The 24,538-nt window shown below is 38.7% G+C and overlaps 1 protein-coding gene and 1 pseudogene across 2 annotated transcripts; one reads left to right on the forward strand and one right to left on the reverse strand.

Moving 5' to 3' along the window:
* Window positions 1–91: 91 nt before the first annotated feature.
* Window positions 92–24,242, forward strand: LOC129835658 (zinc finger protein 684-like; annotated as a pseudogene).
* LOC129835587 (gastrula zinc finger protein XlCGF57.1-like) lies at window positions 7,290–14,974 on the reverse strand. Of its 2 annotated transcripts, none has more exons than XM_055901285.1 (2): window positions 14,706–14,974; window positions 7,290–9,689 (listed from the first exon to the last, which is right to left on the reverse strand). In XM_055901285.1, the coding sequence occupies exons 1-2, from the start codon at window positions 14,869–14,871 to the stop codon at window positions 8,098–8,100; spliced, it is 1,758 nt and encodes a 585-aa protein (XP_055757260.1). In that variant the 5' UTR covers window positions 14,872–14,974; the 3' UTR covers window positions 7,290–8,097. The 2 variants fall into 2 exon arrangements, with proteins under 2 accessions (XP_055757260.1, XP_055757261.1); XM_055901286.1 differs by lacking the exon at window positions 14,706–14,974 and adding an exon at window positions 12,908–13,020.
* Window positions 24,243–24,538: the final 296 nt, after the last annotated feature.

Genomic DNA, 24,538 nt, shown 5'->3' on the forward strand with positions numbered 1-24,538 from the left:
CATTGACCAAAACACAGCTTGTGTTGAGTAAATAAAGACCCACTGACTGACCAGTAGGCAACCCAACTCTCATTCGACGCAAAATGACTAAACCTACATTAGTTGCCTGTGTTTATTAAATGATCGTTTAACGGCAGCTGCTGTGGAGATATTCGGGGCAGTTGAGAAAACGGTAGTGGATTACCAGGAGGAGAATGATCGGCTACGGAGACTGCTGGGGATCACACCTGAGATACAACTATGTAGAATAGGTACGTATGTTGATACTGATAACTAGCTATAGTTCTACTCAATAAACTGTTTAGGCAAACAGTGATCACCATTTTTAAAGAAGAGTTTAATGTAAATTCACCATACATGTTTAAAAAGTTGTCTGTCACAAAAAACCTTTGCACTTCTGACTTCAATGTGTTTCATTGGAGACATTGAATCTTGTTTTTGTTTAGCTGAGGAAATTTTGTCTAAGTATAAAACGGTCTATCTAAAAACAATTTATCCTTGATGGCTATACGGTTTTGGAAACCTCAACACTCAACTTAATTATCATCCCAAAATAACTTTCTCATTACAAAAGATTCGAGCCAACGTTTTAATTCCCTCCCTTTCTTCCATTAGCTCAGAAAGTAGCATAGTTCAGGACAGGGTTGCCAGGTTAAGTAAAACATTTTTGCCAAATGACGACTGAAAACCTGCCCAAAAGGCTTACAAACTAGCCTCAATTTTTTTCACATAACATTGTCGAGCCAAATAAGAAGGAATATCATAGTAACGACGTTAAATGACAAATTCGGTTTTCCTCAAAATAATTATTGGGAGCTATGTCATGACGTAATAAAAGAATTTGAATGTGGCAAGAGAAATGATAAATCGCCCTTACTAAACTCGCCAGATCATTTTCCATCAATGGATGTCGATTGAACTTTTTCTAACTGTTCTGATTAAGCAATAAGGCCCTAGGAGCTGTGGTATATGGTCAATATAGCATGGCTAAGGGCTGTTCTTATGCATGACATAACATGGAGTGCCTGGATACACCACTTAGCCGTGGTATATTGGCCATGTACCACAAACCCCGGGGGTGCCTTATTGCTATTATAAACTGGTTACGAACATAATTAGAACAGTAAAAAGTTTTTTGTTGTTGTAAATATATGGTCTAACATAAACCGGGTGGTTCAAGCCCTGAATGCTGATTGGCTGACAGCCTTGGTATATCAGACCATATACCACGGGTATATAGGACTCAACCCCAGTTCTCTTCGTGTTCAGTGACAGCGTCAATAAAGTTTTTGGGTTTCCTGCTCATCACGCACCGTGGCCGTTAGAAGAGTGTGAAATTACAAGTTATTAGATCTGATGGGTTCTGGCTTCTAAACTTGAAAATATGAAATATCCTTATTCATGTTACTGGGGAGAGAGGGGAATGTAGAATGTTTACATTCTGTCAGAATATGTTATTGTTAGACATCGGGGGTCCTATGGGAAGGAGAAGGGACACAGTCTGGTACAAGTCAACAGGACAGCCGTGAGTTGGGGAGGGGTGAGGAATTTGGGGCCCGACGTCAGGCCAGATGAAGTGAGGAAGAACAGATATCACTAAAGTTCTGTCTAGCATCAGATGTGTAAGGAGGAGATTCAGCAGAGGAGAAAGGGATAAATACCAGTACTTGTGTGAATATGTCTTGGTCTTATGCAGCTGTGTGAACCAGTGGGTGAATAAACTTGTTTTGAGTTTTAATAATCGTCCGTGAGTTTTTACTCTTTATTTACAACTGAACAGATCATTAGATTGATACGCGTGAGTGCACACACACACACACCTGCACGCATACAAACCCAAAGCGCCCGTCTCTACCTACGTAAGTAACCACGGTTCCTCCTGAAAATAATCTGTGGCACATTTTCCAGGTCCTAATGGTTATTATGTGCTAAAAGAGCAAGGATTTCCTTGTTACTAAAGCCAGTTCTAAAGTATAGTTTCATCAAGTCATGTAACAGGCATTTCAACGGTGGCGTGCCCAGCAATAGGGAGCCAGTCAGACATGCATTTAACCAAATCCCCTCTTAAAATAGAACTGCAACTTTATTTCCTTGAAATTTTGCAACTTTTCTCCAAATATTGCCCCTTTATTCTCCAAATATTGCCCCTTTATTCTCCAAATATTGCCCCTTTATTCTCCAAATATTGCCCCTTTATTCTCCAAATATTGCCCCTTTATTCTCCAAATATTGCCCCTTTATTCTCCAAATATTGCCCCTTTATTCACAACATTTTATTTTAAATTTATTCTCCAAATATTGCCACTTTAATTCACTATTTTATTTCAACTTTATTCTTGAAATAAAGTTCTGCATTTATCCCGATTTTAGTATGTAAATCTTGGTGGGGCAAAATCAATGTTGTTGATGCATGCATGCCAGCTACATTGGACATTCTTACAGTATTCTCCCTGTACATCAAGTCAGAACTGTAGGATAAATAAAAGGGGGCATACGGTGCATTTGGAAAGTATTCAGACCCCTTTACTTTTTCCACAATTTGTTATGCATTACAGCCTTATTCTAAAATTGATTTAAATGTTTTTTCTCCCTCATCAATCTACACACAACACTACAATTTTTGCAAATGTATAAATAAATAAACTGAAATATCACATTTACATAAGTATTCAGACTCCTTACTCAGTACTTTGTTGAAGCACCTTTTCCCATTCTTCTCAGCAGATCCTCTCAAGCTCTGTCAGGTTGGATGGGAAGCATCTCTGCACAGCTATTTTCAGGTCTCTCCAAGGCTCTGGCTGGGCCACTCAAGGACATTCAGAGACTTGTCCCGAAGCTACTCCTGCGTTGTCTTGGCTGTGTGCTTAGGGTCGTTGTCCTGTTGGAAGGTGAACCTTTGCCCCAGTCTGAGGTCCTGAGCGGTCTGGAGCAGGTTTTCATCAAGTAACTCTCTGTACTTTGCTCCATTTATCTCTCCCTCGATCCTGACTAGTCTCCCAGTCCTTGCCGCTGAAAACATCCTGTGGTGGAAATGTAATATTCATGACATACTAACAGTTTAATTTGACATCCTATGCTGTTTTTACTTAGAGAATTGTCTATTGTTATATGTTTTGTATTTTTACTGATACAAACTTGTCTTTTGTGACTTTGTTATGGCTGTCGCTTTCCTCATCCTCAGATGAGGTGAGGAGAGAAGGATCTTCTGACCAAAATGCGGGTTCAGGGAAATATGCCATCTTTATTTATTAACAACGATGAAGATGGTAACACGAAACAAAACAAAACACTTTCAAAACTACAAAATAACAAAACGACGTAGAACGGAACCTGAACATAAACTCACATACATAAACGTAAACTCACGGACAGGAACGTTACATCGAAACACACGAACAGCCAAACAGTCCCGTAAGTGAAAAACACATCGACAACGACGAAAGACATCACAGGAGACAATCACCCACAAACAAACAGTGAGAATGCCCTACCTAAATATGACTCTTGATTAGAGGAAAACGCAAACCACCTGCCTCTAATCAAGAGCCATACCAGGCAAACCAAAAACAACATAGAAACAGATAACATAGACTGCCCACCCAAAACTAACGCCCTGACCATAAACACATAAAAACTAACATAAATAGGTCAGGACTGTTACAGACTTAGTCATAAATCTGAGCGTACAGATTTATGAGCCGCTTGCGTGCGACCTCAATATGTGACCTCCTGTATTTACAATCGGCAGGAATTTAGCTATATGGGAAGTTCAGGGAGGAACAGAGTGGTGGCGATTAGAGGTCGACCGATTATTATTTTTCAATGCCGATACCAATACCGATTATTGGAGGACCAAAAAAGCCGATACCGATTAATCGGACGTTTTTTTATTATAGGTATTTCTTTATTTGTAATAATGACAATTACAACAATACTGAATGAACACTTTTATTTTAACTAAATATAATGCCTCAAATAAATAATGAAACATGTTCAATTTGGTTTAAATAATGTAAAAACAAAGTGTTGGAGAAGAAAGTAAAAGTGCAGTATGTGCCATGTAAAAAAGAAAATGTTTAAGTTCCTTGCTCAGAACATGAGAACATATGAAAGCTGGTGGTTCCTTTTAACACGAGTCTTCAATATTCCCAGGTAAGAAGTTTTAGGTTGTAGTTACAGGAATTATAGGACTATTTCTCTCTATACCATTTGTACCTCTGACTATTGGATGTTCTTGTAGGCACTTTAGTATGGCCAGTGAAACAGTATAGCTTCCGTCCCTCTCCTCGCCCCTACCTGGGCTCGAACCAAATACACAGACAACAGCCATCCTCGAAGCATCGTTACCCATCGCTCCACAAAAGCCGCGGCCCTTGCAGAGCAAGGGGAACAACTACTTCAAGGTCTCAGAGCGAGTTACGTCACCGATTGAAACGCTATTAGCGCGCACCCCGCTAACTAGCTAACCATTTCACATCGGTTACACCAGCCTAATCTCGGGAGTTGATAGGCTTGAAGTCATAAACAGCTCAATGCTTGAAACACAGCGAAGAGCTGCTGGCAAACGCACGAAAGTGCTGTTTGAATGAATGCTTACGAGCCTGCTGCTGCCTACCACCGCTCAGTCAGACTGCTCTATCAAATATCACATTTTAGACTTAATTATAACATAATAACACACAGAAATACGAGCCTTAGGTCATTAATATGGTCAAATCTGGAAACTATCATTTCGAAAACAAAACGTTTATTCTTTCAGTGAAATACAGAACCATTCCGTATTTTATCTAACGGGTGGCATCCCTAAGTCTAAATATTGCTGTTACATTGCACAACCTTCAATGTTATGTCATAATTACGTAAAATTCTGGCAAATTAGTTTGCAACGAGCCAGGCGGCCCAAACTGTTGCATATACCCTGACTCTGCGTGCAATGAACGCAAGAGAAGTGACACAATTTCCCTAGTTTAATATTGCCTGCTAACCTGGATTTCTTGTAACTAAATATGCAGGTTTAAAAATATATAAATATAAATATGTATTGATTTTAAGAAAGGCATTGATGTTTATGGTTAGGTACATTCATGCAACGATTGTGCTATTTTTCGCAAATGCGCTTTTGTTAAATCATCCCCCGTTTGGTGAAGTTGGTCTTCACACAGTTCGCAACTAGCCAGGCGGCCCAAACTGCTGCATATACCCTGACTCTGTTGCACAGAACGCAAGAGAAGTGACACAATTTCCCTAGTTAAAATAAATTCATGTTAGCAGGCAATATTAACTAAATATGCAGGTTTAAAAATATATACTTGTGTATTGATTTTAAGAAAGGCGTTGATGTTGAGGTACACATTGGTGCAACGACAGTGCGAATGCGCTTGTTAAATAACCGTTTGGCGAAGTAGGCTGTGATTCAATGATAAATTAACAGGCACCGCATCGATTATATGCAACGCAGGACATGCTATATAAATTAGTAATATCATCAACCATGTGTAGTTAACTAGTGATTATGTTAAGATTGATTGTTTTTTATAAGATAAGTTTAATGCTAGCTAGCACCTTACCTGCCACGCAGTCTCCTCGTGGAATGCAATGTAATCGGCCATGATCGGTGTCCAAAAATGCCGATTACCGATTGTTATGAAAACTTGAAATCAGCCCTAATTAATCGGCCATTCCGATTAATCGGTCGACCTCTAGTGGCGATATCAGCTATCTTGATCTGTACAGATGAGCTAAAATACTTTTTACAACTCTGTTCCCGGGGGCATGTTTCTGCACATCTGTCACAAAGATAAAAGGATGTACTTTCTATAGAAGGAGAGAGACAGCTCTGTTCAGAGAGCTTTCAACTCTGACTATTCTTAGTGATGGTTGGTTGCTTCATTTGTGCAAATCTTATATGTTGTTTGAAAACAAATCTGCTGTCTCTTTCCTATAGAATTTCTCTGACAATTTGGTGACAGCAGGGGGATGACTAACTCCGCTTGCTGATTGTTCCCGGGGAGACCGAGGTTAACTGCGCGCGCGGCCTATGTTAGATGTGGCAGGGAGCCCGATACTCTGACTAAAACGGAGCAGAAGGGGACCCACCTCGGACCTGGCAGGGAATGTCAGTGAGTGGATACGCCATTCCGAACAGACAAGATAGATTTAAGGGTGAGACTGATTTTCTTATAAACATCATAGAAAATCCTGTTCTGGGAAACAGGTTGTGCACATTAGGTCTTTCGTTGGAGCAAAAGATTCCCCTAGTTATAAATTTTCCTGGAGCAGTTATTTCTAGAATCTTTAATTAGGAACTCTGTTGAAACAGGGAAATCTTTAATTAGGAACTCTGTTGAAACAGGGATATCTTTAATTAGGAACTCTGTTGAAACAGGGATATCTTTAATTAAAGGAGAAATTCTAGGGCAAACACCCTGTTGGAGCAGGGTGATCTCCGACTGGGATCTTTTTGTTAAAGCAGAAGTATCCTGGTCGGAGACAAGGCTTGTCTTTCTCTATTGAGAAACGGTTACGAGTTATGTGATCCCAGGGCACAATCCTGAGATGGAAAAAGAAAATATAACTGCAGGTAAAAAAAGCAACATTGTAAAAGAAAATTATTTATTAATTATTTATTATTATTAAGCTATAAATGTAAACTCTACACGGAAATTTGCATAGGAGAAACTACCATGTGGGTAAATTACATATAATAATTAAGAATATATTTGTTATGTTTTCCCTTTATAAAAAAAAAAAAACTATATTTTGAATTAAGAAATGAAGACGTTCCTAATTAAACAATGTTATTTTGTGTGTCTGCGTGTGTGTGTTTATAGTGGAGTTTCACAATGGGAGCCAAAAGCAGTAAGGGAGAACCTTGCCTGTCCGATCTGTTGATTGGACTGTTGAAGGTCATGGCAGATAAATAGGGTAGTTCCTTTAAAAGGCACATTGAGTCACCACTGCCTATTGATATTAGAGGAAGAATGAAAATATAATCAGCTGTTTTTAAGAATGTAATTGTAAACCCGATTACACTTCTTCTTTTTTTTTTAAGTAATCCGGGTTGATTAATTACTTTATTTGTTTGTAATTTGGATGAACTAATCCCTGTTACATGTAATCTGTTACTAACCAACCCTGAACAATAGTTATCATAATTACAGGATGATCTGGGAGAATCAATTCTTCATCAGGAGTCACCTGTATATCATTACTCCATACAAGATCAAATCAATACCATTAATAAGATGCATTTGGTCAAAATTAATTATAAATACACTTGGACAAATGAATGAAGATTTTTTTCAGACAGATTTCTTTTTAATGTATCAATAACATCAGTCAGATAATTCTCTCATCACCCTGAGAGACATTTCAAAACAAACAGATAAAATATATATTTTTTATGATGTGAAAACATCAACAGACTTTAGACAGGTTTGGCAGGTAGCCTAGCTGTTAAGGGGGGTTGGACCAGTAACCGAAAGGTCGCTGGTTCAAATCCCAGAGCCGACTTGGTGAAAAATCTGTTGATATGTCCTTTGAGCAAGGCACTTAACCCTAATTGCAGATCTAATGATCTAATGTAAGTCGTTCTGCATAAGAGCGTCTGCTAAATGACTAACGTGTAATAGCAGAGGGGTCTACGACAAAGCAGAATCAAGGATTTAGCTGTTGATCTTTGATAAGCAACCAGATATAACTACTGCTTTTCTGGGTCATTTAAAAAAATCTTAAATTTGTGTTTTTTTGTTTGTTGAATCAATTAGACCATTAGATCGGTCTAAAAAATATATATTTTTAAAAATGATATCAGAATATTTAGGCATGGCCAGCTGGCTAACTCCTGCTTTGTAGTACATCCCTCAGACTTGTGAGATCCCCATAATACTGGGATGCTACTCTTTGAACATTACCTCATCGTTCAAAATTAAAACTTTATTCGTATAAAACGTTTCACAAAAAGTAAATCCGTCACACATTATTTGAAAAACCACAGCGTCAATAAATCCAGAGTTGCTTTGTTTTTCTAAGTGTTCACATCCTGTCTTTTAATTCCCATCTGCTATAACCGCAGCTCCTCTTTGTCCCAACTAGATTTTAATCCTCATTTTCGTTGTTCTTGTTTTCATCCTGTTGTCTTTCGTCGTGGACGTTATTCACGTGCTTCAGCAGATGAGCCTTACGAATGAATCTTTTACCACAGACTGAGCAGCCATGTTGTTTCTCTCCTGTGTGAGTCTGTCTATGCCTACTTAGGTCCCCCTTCTGATTGAAGCTTTTCCCACAGTCACCACAGCTAAATGGTTTCTCTCCTGTGTGAGTCAGTATATGTCTCCTTAGGTCCCCTTTCTGTCTGAAGTTTTTCCCGCAGTCACCACAGCTAAATGGTTTATCATCTGTGTGAGTCAGTTTGTGCCTCCCTAGGTCCCCTTTCTGACTAAAGCTTTTTCCACAGACACCACAGCTAAATGGTTTCTCTCTTGTGTGAATCAGTTTATGCCTGGTTAGGTTATTCTTGAGGCTGAAGCTTTTCCCACAATCACCACATCTAAATGGTTTCTCTCCTGTGTGAATCAGTTTATGCCTGGTTAGGTTATTCTTGAGATTGAAGCTTTTCTCACAGTCACCACAGCTAAATGTTTTTTCTCCAGTGTGAGTCAGTTTATGCAAGTTTAGGGCATCCTTGTGACTGAAGCTTTTCTCACAGTCAACACGGCTTAAAGATTTCTCTCCTTGGTGAATCCTCATGTGCTTGGGCAGAACTCCTTTGTATTTAAAGGTCTTGCCACAAACAGGGCAGGTGCAGGGTTTCCCACTGTGACAGAGTCGGACATGGGCCTTCAGTTGACAGGTGGAGTTGTAGCGTTTTTTGCAGAAGCGGCATTCACTGAGTCTCTTCTTGGTGAGAGTCACATGTCTCTGCAGGTCAGCTTTCAGAGCAAACGTTTTACCACAGTCACGGCAGTGGTGAGTTCTTCTAGATGTGGTGCTGGGTTTGGAACAGTGTTCCTCCAATAGTGGGCTGGGATCCAATGGTGGGCTGGGATCCAATGGTGGGCTGGGACCCAATGGTGGGCCGGGACCCAATGGTGGGCTGGGATCCAATAGTGGGCTGGAACCCAATGGTGGGCTGGAACCCAATGGTGGGCTGGGATCCAATGGTGAGTTGAGATCCAATAGCGGACTGGGACCCAATGGTGGGCTGGGATCCAATGGTGAGTTGAGATCCAATAGTGGGCTGGGACCCAATGGTGGACTGTTGTCAAGTCCTACTGTGTCGCTGCTTACAGCTGAGCTGTGGCTGGAGGCATTGTTTTGATTATCTGGAGGGTCACAGGGAATGTTGAGACCGTTAATGTGGGTCACAGTGACAAAAGGTTTGAGATCCACTGGTTTAGAGTCACTCTCTCTGTTTTCCTCAGTCTTGGTTTGAGGAAGAGTAAAGGACCAAAGTGGGTCCTCCAGATCACATTCACTTTTCACACAAGGAGGAGTGAAATCTAAATCTATGATATCAGGCTCCACCCCTTGAAGCTGCTCTTCCTCCTGACTGGTCCTGACTTCCTCCTGTTCCTCTTTAATCTGTGTGGTCTCTGGATCCTCCTGTCCCAGACTGGGGTTCCACTCCTGCTCACAGTGCTGCTGCTCGGGGGGAACCTCCTCTTCAGAGACAGAGTGCTGCAGGGAGTCTGGAGGGAAGGAGAGGAGGAACAGAAGTTACCTATACCAGAGAGGAAGAAGCGAAGCGAGAGGGTTTACTCCGCCAAAAATCTTTCCACGTTAAGCAGATCTTTAATTATTACTGAGTGGCTGTAGGATCTTTTCCAGATCTTTAGTCCCCTTCACTAAAAGATCTGGAGCTTCCCGAAGCTTCTTTGCCATTCACTATGTGTCTATTCTGCTACATGTAGAGAACAGGCTGTTCTGGTGCTCGTTTAATAAAGGTCAATCATGGTCAACAAGATCAAAGCATTGTACATAACAGAACCCAATTTATTAAAATAAAAAATTATCTTGAGGCCAAATAGTGCGCACCACTAGGCAAAATACACAGGTAGGCTATGCTACAACATTTAAACACAATCTGCCCTAAAAATGTATTCACTTCAACACAACACAGTAGGATAATTAAAAACAATACTGCCTAACTCAGGAAGATCCAAAACGCATATCCCCATGAAATTGACCGAGATCAAACGGTTAACTATGCAGAATGACGCTGCGTGGGATGTTTCACCGGTAAAACTTGGAAGAATTGTGATGCACGATTGAATGTGGTGCTGTTTTAGTCTTTCAGTAATGTTATACTATGTTTATATTATAGTCTGTTCTGTTTTAGTCTTTCAGTAATGTTATACTATGTTTATATTATAGTCTGTTATGTTTTAGTCTTTCAGTAATGTTATACTATGCTATTATAGTCTGTTGTGTTTTAGTCTTTCAGTAATGTTACACTATGCTATTATAGTCTGTTGTGTTTTAGTCTTTCAGTAATGTTACACTATGTTTATATTATAGTCTGTTCTGTTTTAGTCTTTCAGTAATGTTACACTATGTTTATATTATAGTCTGTTATGTTTTAGTCTTTCAGTAATGTTATACTATGTTTATATTATAGTCTGTTCTGTTTTAGTCTTTCAGTAATGTTACACTATGTTTATATTATAGTCTATGTTTTAGTCTTTCAGTAATGTTACACTATGCTATTATAGTCTGTTATGTTTTAGTCTTTCAGTAATGTTATACTATGCTATTATAGTCTGTTCTGTTTTAGTCTTTCAGTAATGTTATACTATGTTTATATTATAGTCTGTTATGTTTTAGTCTTTCAGTAATGTTACACTATGTTTATATTATAGTCTGTTATGTTTTAGTCTTTCAGTAATGTTACACTATGCTATTATAGTCTGTTGTGTTTTAGTCTTTCAGTAATGTTACACTATGCTATTATAGTCTGTTCTGTTTTAGTCTTTCAGTAATGTTACACTATGCTATTATAGTCTGTTCTGTTTTAGTCTTTCAGTAATGTTACACTATGCTATTATAGTCTGTTCTGTTTTAGTCTTTCAGTAATGTTATACTATGTTTATATTATAGTCTGTTCTGTTTTAGTCTTTCAGTAATGTTATACTATGTTTATATTATAGTCTATGTTTTAGTCTTTCAGTAATGTTATACTATGCTATTATAGTCTGTTCTGTTTTAGTCTTTCAGTAATGTTACACTATGTTTATATTATAGTCTGTTATGTTTTAGTCTTTCAGTAATGTTATACTATGCTATTATAGTCTGTTCTGTTTTAGTCTTTCAGTAATGTTATACTATGTTTATATTATAGTCTGTTATGTTTTAGTCTTTCAGTAATGTTACACTATGTTTATATTATAGTCTATGTTTTAGTCTTTCAGTAATGTTACACTATGTTTATATTATAGTCTATGTTTTAGTCTTTCAGTAATGTTATACTATGTTTATATTATAGTCTGTTATGTTTTAGTCTTTCAGTAATGTTACACTATGTTTATATTATAGTCTATGTTTTAGTCTTTCAGTAATGTTACACTATGTTTATATTATAGTCTATGTTTTAGTCTTTCAGTAATGTTATACTATGTTTATATTATAGTCTGTTATGTTTTAGTCTTTCAGTAATGTTATACTATGCTATTATAGTCTGTTCTGTTTTAGTCTTTCAGTAATGTTATACTATGCTATTATAGTCTGTTCTGTTTTAGTCTTTCAGTAATGTTATACTATGCTATTATAGTCTGTTATGTTTTAGTCTTTCAGTAATGTTATACTATGTTTATATTATAGTCTGTTCTGTTTTAGTCTTTCAGTAATGTTATACTATGTTTATATTATAGTCTATGTTTTAGTCTTTCAGTAATGTTATACTATGCTATTATAGTCTGTTCTGTTTTAGTCTTTCAGTAATGTTACACTATGTTTATATTATAGTCTGTTATGTTTTAGTCTTTCAGTAATGTTACACTATGCTATTATAGTCTGTTCTGTTTTAGTCTTTCAGTAATGTTATACTATGCTATTATAGTCTGTTCTGTTTTAGTCTTTCAGTAATGTTACACTATGCTATTATAGTCTGTTATGTTTTAGTCTTTCAGTAATGTTATACTATGTTTATATTATAGTCTGTTCTGTTTTAGTCTTTCAGTAATGTTATACTATGTTTATATTATAGTCTGTTATGTTTTAGTCTTTCAGTAATGTTACACTATGTTTATATTATAGTCTATGTTTTAGTCTTTCAGTAATGTTACACTATGTTTATATTATAGTCTATGTTTTAGTCTTTCAGTAATGTTATACTATGTTTATATTATAGTCTGTTATGTTTTAGTCTTTCAGTAATGTTATACTATGCTATTATAGTCTGTTATGTTTTAGTCTTTCAGTAATGTTACACTATGTTTATATTATAGTCTATGTTTTAGTCTTTCAGTAATGTTATACTATGCTATTATAGTCTGTTATGTTTTAGTCTTTCAGTAATGTTACACTATGCTATTATAGTCTGTTGTGTTTTAGTCTTTCAGTAATGTTATACTATGCTATTATAGTCTGTTATGTTTTAGTCTTTCAGTAATGTTATACTATGCTATTATAGTCTGTTCTGTTTTAGTCTTTCAGTAATGTTATACTATGCTATTATAGTCTGTTCTGTTAGAATACTGTGATCATTATGTGATCACAGCATCTCATTCTCCATACAGGCGGTTGATTTTTCTAATATTCAAAAAACTATTCAAATAATGAGATGTATCCACCAATCCAAAGAGACGAATAGACAGCCTGACCATTCCGCTCTGTGGACAGCGAATCCCATTGTTAGGGCGGAGACATCTCATTATATCCAGTATTTCCAACATTGTGTGATTGCGGTCACCTTTCGAGCATCCCGTTGGTTTCTTCATGAACGTCCCCCACAGCATCCCGTTGGTTTCTTCATGAACGCCCCCCTACCTAGCATCCCGTTGTTCTCTTCATGAACCCCCCCAGCATCCCATTGGTTGCTTCATGAATACACCCCCCCCCCCCCCCCGCTGGTTTCTTCATGAACGTCCTCCCAGCATCCCGTTGGTTTCTTCATGAACGTCCTCCCAGCATCCCGTTGGTTTCTTTATGAACGACCCACCCCAGCATCCCGTTGGTTTCTTCAAGAACGCCCCCCTCCGGCATCCCGTTGGTTTCTTTATGAACGACCCCCCCCACCCCAGCATCCCGTTGGTTTCTTCATAAACGCCCTCCCAGCATCCCGTTGGTTTCTTCATAAACGCCCTCCGATTGAGCATGACATCTTCATGCTTGTGTGACACTTTTGAATGTGGGTCAAAAGGGAAATGGAAGTATTATGAGAGTCCTCCTTACCATCTAGCGGGAGGCAGGGGCGACACCAGTAGATAGTGTCCTTCACTCCCACCTGCCGAAAAACTGCCCACGCCGTTGTTAACAGGACTACGGGAAAACAGTGCCCAAAAGATGGGGGCGAAACATGGTCTATCGGTGTTGCGCTAGCTAGCTTGCTAGTTAGCTAGCACACTGTGTCGCCCCGCCTACTGGAGTCCTCCTTACTAGCACACAGTGTCCTTCTCTCCCGCTTCCCGAACACCTTCCCTCCACATCGTTAACAGGACTACGGGAAAACAATGTCCGACAGTCGGGGCGAAGGTCTACCGGTGTACTAGCTAGCTACCAGTGTCAGCACCACCTCTTCTTCTGTGGGGTTTATCTGCATACAACGTTATTTTGCATTATCGCCTCCTACTGTACTGGAGCACCCCCGCCTGTCTTAGCTTAAACATTTTAAATTTACCAATATATAATGCCCACATGCAGCAATGCCCCAAATTGCACCATTCTCAGTATCTCTGCCTATACAGACTGAGTCAATTTGAACCTTTAAGCCAGTTAAATCAGGACTACGTGAACTATAATTCTAATTCAATATTTGAAAACTAGAATCTATTTTTAAATTTCTCAACAAATTGGAAGAGAATAAGCTACTTATTTTTTTGTAATCCTTTTTTGAATTACAAATTCAAATCACTTCTTGGTTTTCATGACAATGTTTTTATCCTCAAGATTAAAAACTTCATTAATGAAATGGTGATCAGTTAGTTAACAGTTTATCAATCAAATACAGTGGTGTAAAGTACTTAAGTTAAATACTGTAAAATACTACTTAAGTAATTTTTGGGGATAAGTATTTATATTTTTGACAACTTTTACATCCCTAAAGAAAATAATGTACTTTCAACTGCAAACATTTTCCCCGACACCCATAATTACTCGTTACATTTTGAATGTTTAGCAGAACAGGAAAATGGTCCAATACACTTGAAGAGAAAATCCCTGGTCATCCCAACAGCATCTGATCTGGCGGACTCACTACACACAAATGTTTTGTTTGTAAATTATGTTGGGAGTGTGGCCCATGCTATACGTAAACTTTTGATACTTTAGTATATTTAAGCAATTACATTTCCTTGTGATACTTAAGACAAGTGTATTTAAAACCAAATACTTTTAGACTTTTACTCAAGTAGTATTTTACTGGGTGACTTTTACTTGAGTCATTTTCTATTAAGGTATCTTTACTTTTACTCAAGTATGACAATTGTCTACTTTTTCCACAACTGATAAAACATAGCTATAGCTAGCTATCAGTAGATCTACATACGAACCTATTCTACATAGTTGTATCTCGGGTGAGATCCCCAGAAGTCTCCGTAGCCGATCGTTCTCCTCCTGGTATTCCACTACCGTTTTTTCAACTTCCCCGAAAATCTCCACAGCAGCCGCCGTTAAACGATCATTTAAAAACTCACGCAACAACTGTTGTTTAGACATTTTCAGTCGATTGAGAGTTTGGTAGCCTGTTTAGTTCAGTTAGTATGTATTTGTTAACTCCACACAAGGAATGCAAAATCAAAACAAACTCGTATCTAATCCAACTTCCGTGTTCTAGTCAAGGAATTTGATAAAGTCCTTTGTTCAAGTTGGTGACGAGCCCAGAAATACACAACAGCGCCACCAGCTGGATGGGAGTTTACTACTGTGCAAGGCAGCCTACAGGCCAGTAGTAAAGTGAAACGATGACTACATGTTGATAAACAGTGGTTATCATAAATTATTAATCAGGAGTCGACAGTATATCATTACTCTATACAATATCAAATCAATAATCATGAATGAGCAGCATTAGGTCAGAATTGATGAGAAATACTCTTTGACAAATGAAAGGAGTCATTTTCTGGAATTGCATTTAATATAATGTATAAATTACAACATCCTGACCATTATGTCATCACCTTGAATACATTCCAAATACAACAACCAGATATTCATGTTTCTAATGAAGGGAAAAATTCTACAGACTTTGTACAGCCGACCTGTGAATTTCCTACAATACTCTGTACTGCTTAATCATTACCTCATCATTCAAATCAAACTTTATTTACATACAATGTTTTACGACAGTAAATCCATCAGAGATCTATTTACCAGTTTACGCATGGTAAGATTCTGCTTGAGATTGAAACTTATCCTGTGTCAGTCTTTATATGTGCAATTAGGTGCTCCTTGCAAATGAAGCCTTTACCGCAGTCACCACAGCTAAATGGTTTCTCTCCTGTGTGAGTTAGTATGTACCTCCTTAAGCCCCCCCTTCTGATTGAAGCTTTTAAAAGCGAAAATGACAGCTGAATGTTTTCTGTCCTCTGTGAATGCATATACAGTATGTCTGGTTAGTTGATCCTTGAGATTGAAGTGTTTCTCACATGCACCACATCTAAACCCTCCTGTGTGAATCCTCATGTGCATGGACAGATTTCATTTTTGTTTGTCACAAAAGGGGCAAGTGCAGGGTTCCCCCATTGGTGTGTTTGAATCCAACGGTGGGCAGCTGTCAAGTCCAAATGTGTTACTACTTATACGGCTGAGCTGTGGCTGTAGGCATCGTTTTGATTGTCTGGAGGGTCAGAGGCAATTTCAAAACCCCTTAGGTGGGTCACAGTGCCAAAAGGTTTGAGATCCACTGGTTTTGAGTGACTCTCTCTGTTCTCCACAGTCTGGGTTTGGGGAAGAGTCAAGGACCAAAGTGGGTCCTCCAGATCACATTCACTTTTCACACAAGAAGGAGTGAATATGAACTGCATGATATCAGGCTCCAGACCTTGAAGCTGCTCTTCCTCCTGACTGGTCCTGACTTCCTCCTGTTCCTCTTTAATCTGTATGGTCTCTGGGTCCTTCTGTTCCAGACTGGGACTCCACTCCTGCTCACAGTGCTGCTGCTCAGGGGGAACCTCCTCTTCAGAGACAGAGAACTGCAGGGAGTCTGGAGGGAAGGAGAGGAGGAGCAGAGGTTACCTATATACCACATAATTAAAGAGAACACTTCAATTATACACGTAAATGATACATCTCTATGATCTACAGAGCCAAGTTGGCTTGAATCTCCAGCACCATAGATAAAGCTTGTGCCTGAGGTCGGGCAGAGGGTCCATTGACAAAGGATCTATTGACAATATTGTACAACAACTATTAACCAACCATTACGTAGTGATACTTGGGTCGTTTCACCTTTTGGGTAATGTAACTTGTAGGGATTTGCATCTTTCCCTTTCAAATCTAAATACATGGTCTCCGATACAGGAACGACACGTTTTAGTTTGAAAAGATTCAGTGCAATTCGGTTTGATTAGAGGAACGAATCGGTGAGATTTGGTTAAACGCAATACGATGCACTAACATTTGTTGCATAAACACAGACAATTATCATTCTAAATTACAATCTGCTGCTGATGGAGCTCATGAGCTAGGCCTCTCTGAGCTGGATCAGGGCTAAGTAAGCATTTCACTGTTAGTCTACATCTGTTATTTACGAAGCATGTGACAAATAAAATTTGATTGGACTAACAGCCCAAGGCAACTGCCCTGAGGGACAACACAGTATAAATATCTGATGTTAGAGAAGCTTCCATTAAAGAACACCCTCTGGGTTCCACTGGATAAATAACTCTACAACCCTGTGATGACAGGTGATGTAAAGCCATAGCAAACCTGTGATGGCAGGTGATGTAAAGCCATAGCAACCCTGTGATGGCAGGTGATGTAAAGCCATAGCAACCCTGTGATGACAGGTGATGTAAAGCCATAGCAACCCTGTGATGGCAGGTGATGTAAGCCATAGCAACCCTGTGATGACAGGTGATGTAAAGCCATAGCAACCCTGTGATGACAGGTGATGTAAAGCCATAGCAACCCTGTGATGACAGGTGATGTAAAGCCATAGCAACCCTGTGATGACAGGTGATGTAAAGCCATAGCAACCCTGTGATGACAGGTGATGTAAGCCATAGCAACCCTGTGATGGCAGGTGATGTAAAGCCTAAGAAACCCTGTGATGACAGGTGATGTAAAGCCATAGCAACCCTGTGATGGCAGGTGATGTAAAGCCATAGCAACCCTGTGATGGCAGGTGATGTAAAGCCATAGCAACCCTGTGATGGCAGGTGATGTAAAGCCATAGCAACCCTGTGATGACAGGTGATGTAAAGCCATAGCAACCCTGTGATGGCAGGTGATGTAAAGCCATAGCAACCCTGTGATGGCTGGTGATGTAAAGCCATAGCAACCCTGTGATGACAGGTGATGTAAAGCAATAGCAACCCTGTGATGGCAGGTGATGTATAGCTATATCAAGTGACTTTGTTCAATAACAATGTATGACCAATAACATCAAAGGCTGCACTGAAATCTAACAATACAGCTCCAATTATCATCGTATTATCCATTTCTAGCAACACCATAAAAGAAGAGGCTTGTGTACATGTTAATTGTGCTTATATGATTTGATATGCCCTGGTATTATTTGACTTGTAAAACTAAGGCTTTAGATAAGGCTTGTGAACTTGCAACCACAACAGATCCACTCTAAGCTTTACAGGAATATAGCTCTGAACATTTACAACAACACCTCCCCCATAGGCATTCCTGTCTCGTCTGTAGATGTTATATCCCTGTACTGCTACTTCTGTTGAGCCAATCAGTTGTGTTGTGACAAGGTAGGGGTGGTATAGAGAAGATAGCCCTATTTGGTAAAAAAACAAGTCCATATTATGGCAAGAACAGCTCAAATAAGCAAGGAGAAACGACAGTCCATCATTACTTTAAGACATGAAGGTCAGTCAATACGGAAAATGTTTCTTCAAGTGCAGTCGTAAAAAACCATCAAGCGCTAGGATGAAACTGGCTCCCATGAGGACCACCACAGGAAAGGAAGACCCAGAGTCACCTCTGCTGCAGAGTATAAGTTCATTAGAGTTACCAGCCCCAGAAATTTTAGCCCAAATAAATGCTTCACAGAGTTCAAGTAGCAGACACATCTCAACATCAACTGTTCAGAGGAGACTGCGTGAATCAAGCCTTCATGGTCGAATTGTTGCAAAGAAACCACTACTAAAGGACACCGAGAAGAAGAAGAGACTTGCTTGGGCCAAGAAACACAAGCAATGGACATTAGAATGGTAAATTTGAGTCCAAATTTGAGATTTGGTTCCAACCGCCGTGTCTACACAATCACCCGACCTCAATCCAATTGAGATGGTTTGGGATAAGTTGGACCGCAGAGTGAAGGAAAAGCAACCAACAAGTGCTCAGCATATGTGGGAATTCCATCAAGACTGTTGGAAAAGCATTCCAGGTGAAGCTGCTTGAGAGAATGCCAAGAGTGTGCAAAGCTGTCATCACAGCAAAGGGTGGCTACTTTGAAGAATCTAAAATATATTTGGATATATTGACTCCATGTAGTTATTCCATGTGTTATTTCATAGTTTTGATGTCTTCACTATTATTCTACAATGTAGAAAATAGTAAAAAAATAAATTAAAAAAAACCTTTAATGAGTTGGTGTGTCCAAACTTTTGACTGGTACTGTATAGACGGTGGAGTTGGTCTAAAGGCTGTATAACCTCTACACTCCTTTCCTTCTCTCCAGACTCCTTGCAGCTCTCCCTCGCTGTCTCTGAAGAGGAGGTTCCCCATGAGCAGCAGCACTGTGAGCAAGAGTGGAGCCCCAGTCTGGGGCAGGAGGACCCAGAGACCATACAGATTAAAGAGGAAGAGGAGGAAGTCAGGACCAGTCAGGAGGAAGAGCAGCTTCAAGGGGTGGAGCCTGATATCCTAGAGTTCATATTCACTCCTTCCTGTGTGAAAAGTGAACGTGATCACGAGGACCCACTTCAGTCCTTGACTCTTCCCCAAACCCAGACTGTAGAGAACTAGGAGAGTTACTCTAAACCAGTGAGTCCTAAACCTTTTGGCACTGTGACCAACCTAAAGGGTTTTGACATTGCCTGTGACCTTCCAGATAATCAATACAATGCCTAGAGCCAGAGCTCAGCCATATGGAGCGACCCAGAAGGACTTGACAGCAGCCAATCATTGGATCCCAACCTACCATTGGATCTGAACGCTCAAATCGGGGAACCTGCACCTGCCCCTTTTGTGGCAAGACCTTCTCTTCAAACAAAAAGGACATCTGTCCATGCACATGAGGTTTCACATCATTTAGCTGTGGTGACTGTGGGAAGAGCTTCAATCGCAAGGTGCACCTAACTGAACCTGCTCAGTCTGTGGTAAAATATTCGCTCAGAAGACTCATCTGCTGAAACATATGGATAATATCCACAAAGAGAGAGAAACAGACAGAAGAAAGAAAATCTTCAGTCAGAAGATGGGAATAAAAAGGCAGAATGTGGACAACACTCTTGGGAAAGGAAAGCAACTCCAGACCATTCATACTATGGGTCTCAGATAAATAAATCTTTAATGAATTTAATGTTGTAAAACATTGTATGTAAATAAAGTTTGATTTGAATGATGAGGTAATGATTAAGCGGTATAGAGTATTGTAGGACATTCACAGGTCTGCTGTACAAAGTCTGTTCAATTTTCCCATCATTAGAAACAGGAATATCTGTTTTTTTGATTTGGACTGTCTTTAATGTGATGACATAATGGTCGGGCTGATGTTATTGATATCTTATATTAAATATAATTCCAGAAAAGGACTCCTTGCATTTGTCCAAGAGTATTTCAATTCTGACCTAATGCTGCTCATTTATGATATTGCTTTCATCTCGTATAGAGTAATGATAAACAGTTGACTCCTGATTAATAATTGATTCTCCCAGATCATCCTTTACTTATGATAACCTCTGTTTGTCAACATTTAGTTATTGTTTTCCTTTACTACTAGGGTGCCTTCCACAGTAGTAAACTTCCATCCAGCTGGTGGCGCTGTTGTGTGTTTCTGGGTTCGTCAACAACTAGAACGACGGATAAAAATTAAGATATTCCTTGACTAGAACACAGAAGTAGAATTGGAAAAGAGTTTGCATTCATTGTGTGGAGTAAAAAAAGACATACCGACTGAACGGAATAGGCTACCCAACTCTCATTCGACTGAAAATGTCTAAACTACAGTTGTTGCGTGAGTTTTTAAATGAGCGTTTAATGGCGGCTGCTGTGGAGATTTTCGGGGCAATTGAGAAAACGGTAGTGGAATTCCAGGAGGAGAATGATCGGCTACGGAGACTTCTGCGGATCACACCGGAGAATCACCTATGTAGAAAAGGTACGTATGTAACTCTACTGAAAGCTAGCTATAGTTCTACTTTATTGATACATTTAACTGACCACCATTTGATCCATTTTAAGAAGTTGTTTTTAAATTTGCCGCGCAAAAACCAGGAAGTGATTTGAATGTAACTTTTTAAATGGCTCGAGATGGCGGCATGAGAGGGTGTAATATTTCTAGCTGAGGAACAATTTTAGGGTTTTCTCACAAAGTTTATAGTTTAGACTGCAGTTGCAATTTGTTTTGTTTTTCACCAAAAAATAGATATAACGTAGGTATTTTGAATAATTTTGTAACTATTTTGAATAATTTTGTAATTAATCAAACCATTGAAATATATTTTTGACGATTTCCAACGAACAAGCTAACTTAGCTAACGAAAAGTTTCAGCATGTGTAGTTAAGTTAACGTCTTCATAGCTAGTAGCATGGAATCAGAACATGACCAAACTGTTGCTGAGATAATGGATGTTGAAACTTACAAGGAGAAAAGAGGCATTGTTGAAACTCACTCATATGCAGTTGCAGTTAAAAAAAAAGGGGGGTGAATCTGATTCCTACCCGAATACCCCAACCAAGGAGCAACTTCCAAAGATGCTGAGAAGTGAACCATCACTGAGCCAGCTACAGGACAACATCGTCCGCATCCTCACGGCTAAAATCAAAGAGAGCGCAGATGACATCATGGATCGTAAACCAGAAGAAATCGATTGATTTCAATGCTGAGGAAAATATATTCTCACTAATACCCAAGAACAAGGAGGTCTTGAGGTTTTAGAATTCAATACTCTAAATAATACTTTGAAAATAAATTGCATTCTGAAGTAAATTTGATTCTGTTGGTGGGTTAGAATTTTTGCTTCGATGTAATTTTGATGTTGATAAAATCCCAGTTAATTTGGCCAAATTCCATAAACAGGCAATTTTAGCTTGGATGTTAGCATATAAACACAATTTTCCCCCTTACAGATACTTTATATAGAACAACAAAGATATACGATTTAACTGGTTTGAGAATCAAATTATTTTGGTTGGTCAGTTACTGAATGAGGATGATATCTACTCTCATATGGGGGATTTCTTGATAAGTTTAAAATTCCTATAACCCCGAAAGAATATGCAATTGTTTTTGATGTGATTCCATGGGGGTTGTATCACTTTTAAATTCCTCTGTGGTTGATGTAAGTAACATAGATTTACATGAAAATATATTCTTTGGCAATATTAACATCAAAGATAAATGTAGTAATAAACAGAGTAGGAATATTGTTTGTGATACTACAATTCCCTCGGCAAGATTATTTTTATCAAATATCTATGGTGATATACAATGGGGGAAAGCATGGAAAATTGCTAACAAATATTGTATCAGTAACAAGGTAAAGGAAGTTTCATTTAAAATGTTACATAGAATTTATCCTGTGAAACATGTTTGGGGAAAGAATCAAGCTGAATATTGACTACAAATGTGATTTTTGTGGAATGGAGAAGGAGACCATTTTGCATTTATTTTTGCCTGTATTTATAGTAGAATTTTTTGGGATTGACATACAGAATTTTGTTACAAAAAAATAGGATCAGTTGTACCATTTTATGGTTTTGTATAATGATTTATTTCAGAAATTCTGACAGATAAAGATGTAATATATTTAATTCAACTGCTAATGATACTAGGTACATTTCATATTTGCAAATGGTCTAATTCAAAACCTAACTTTTTTTCACTTTATAAATTAATTTAAACATTATGGCACTACTTTAACTAAAATGAAAAACAAAAAGGCAATTAAAACTTGTTGTATTATTAATGAATATGATTTGTTTGTTTAGGATTTCTGGCAATGTAAATTGTTTATGTATTCTTGTTTGCTTGTGACTAATCCTCTTTTGTTTAATACATTTTTTAAAATTAATGTTATGTTCAAAAAAAAATGGAAAAACATTATTAATAAATTGCTTCTTCTCTACAATTTATTGAGAAGTAATTGAAACTAGATTATAGTTTTCAGGTATTGATTTGGAATTATAGTTTACCTAGTCTTGAATTTACTGGTTTATAAATTCAAGTTGACAACAACCCTGATATCTAAAGTCTCTAGGTAGGTCAACTCTGCTCCTCCTCTCCTTCCCTCCAGACTCCCTGCAGTTCTCTGTCTCTGAAAAGGAGGTTCCCCCTGAGCAGCAGCACTGTGAGCAGGAGTGGAGCCCCAGTCTGGGGCAGAAGGACCCAGAGACCACACAGATTGCAGAGGAACAGGAGGAAGTCAGGACCAGTCAGGAGGAAGAGCGGCTTCAAGGGGTTGAGCCTGATATCATAAAGTTCATATTCACTCCTTCCTGTGTGAAAAGTGAATGTGATCTGGAGGACCCACTTCGGGATCTGAAACATTTTGGCACTGTGACCCACCTAAAGGGTCTGGACATTCCCTGTGACCCTCCAGATAATCAAAACAATGCCTACAGCTACAGTTCAGCCATAAGCAGTGACCCAGTAGAACTTGACAGCAGCCCACCATTGGATCCCAGCCCACCATTGGATCCCAGTCCACCATTAGAGAAACACTGTTCCAAACCCAGCAACACGTCTAGAAGAACTCACCACTGCCGTGACTGTGGTGAAACATTTGCTCTGAAAGCTGACCTGCAGAGGCATGTGACTCAGACCAGGAAGAGACCCAGTGAATGCAGCTTCTGCAAGAAACGCTATAACTCTACCTGTCAACTGAAGGCCCATGTCCAACTCTGTCACAGTGGGAAACCCTGCACCTGCCCTGTTTGTGGAAAGACCTTCAAACACAAAGGAGCTCTGTCCAGGCACATGAGTATTCACACAGGAGAGAAATCATTTCGCTGTGGTGACTGTGGGAAGAGCTTCAATCGCAAGGAGTATCTAACAAAGCATAAATGGACTCACACAGGAGAGAAACCCTTTAGCTGTGGTGACTGTGGGAAGAGCTTCAATCGCAAGGAACATGTAACCATGCATAAACTGACTCACACAGGAGAGAAACCATTTATCTGTGGTGACTGTGGGAAGAGCTTCAATCGCAAGGAACATGTAACCGTGCATAAACTGACTCACACAGGAGAGAAACCATTTATCTGTGGTGACTGTGGGAAGAGCTTCACCCAGAAGATTAACCTGCTGACGCATTTCAGAAATATCCACAAAGGAAGAAAACAGGATGAATACTAAAAGAATTACATTAGAACTAAGATCTTCTGTCAGAAGACAGGAATAAAAAAGCAGGATGTGAGCAGAGCAACTTCCTGTTGGTCTCAGATAATTGGACTTGAGAAAGTTATGTAAACATTTTTATGGAAGTAAGTTTGATTTGAATGATGAGGTAGTGATCAAACACCACACAGTTTTGTAGGAAAATCACAGCTCTGCTGTTCAAAGTGTCGATATTTTCACATCATTATAACAGGAATTCTTGATAATTTGTTTTGGAATGTTTCCCGGGGTGATGACAGGTGAATGCCTGAGTGAGCGTGCAAAGCTGTCATCAAAGGAAAGGGTGGCTACTTTGAAGAATCTCAAATATAAAACATATTTTGATTTATTTAACACTTTTTAGGATACGACATGATTCCATATGAGTTATTTTAGATTTTGTCTTCTATTATTCTACAATGTAGAAAATAGTAAAAATAAATAAATCTTTGACGCTGTACGTATTATATTCTATGCCGCTCCATCATCATCCAAATATATGCAGTTGAAGTCGGAAATTTACATACCCCTTAGCCAAATACATTTAAACTTAGTTTTTCACAATTTCTGACATTTAATCCTAGTAAAAATTCCCTGTTTTAGGTCAGTTAGGATCACCACTTTATTTTAAGAATGTGAAATATTAGAATAATAGTAGAG

The sequence above is a fragment of the Salvelinus fontinalis genome, chromosome 36 (genome assembly GCF_029448725.1).
Source record: "Salvelinus fontinalis isolate EN_2023a chromosome 36, ASM2944872v1, whole genome shotgun sequence".
NCBI lineage: Eukaryota > Metazoa > Chordata > Actinopteri > Salmoniformes > Salmonidae > Salvelinus > Salvelinus fontinalis.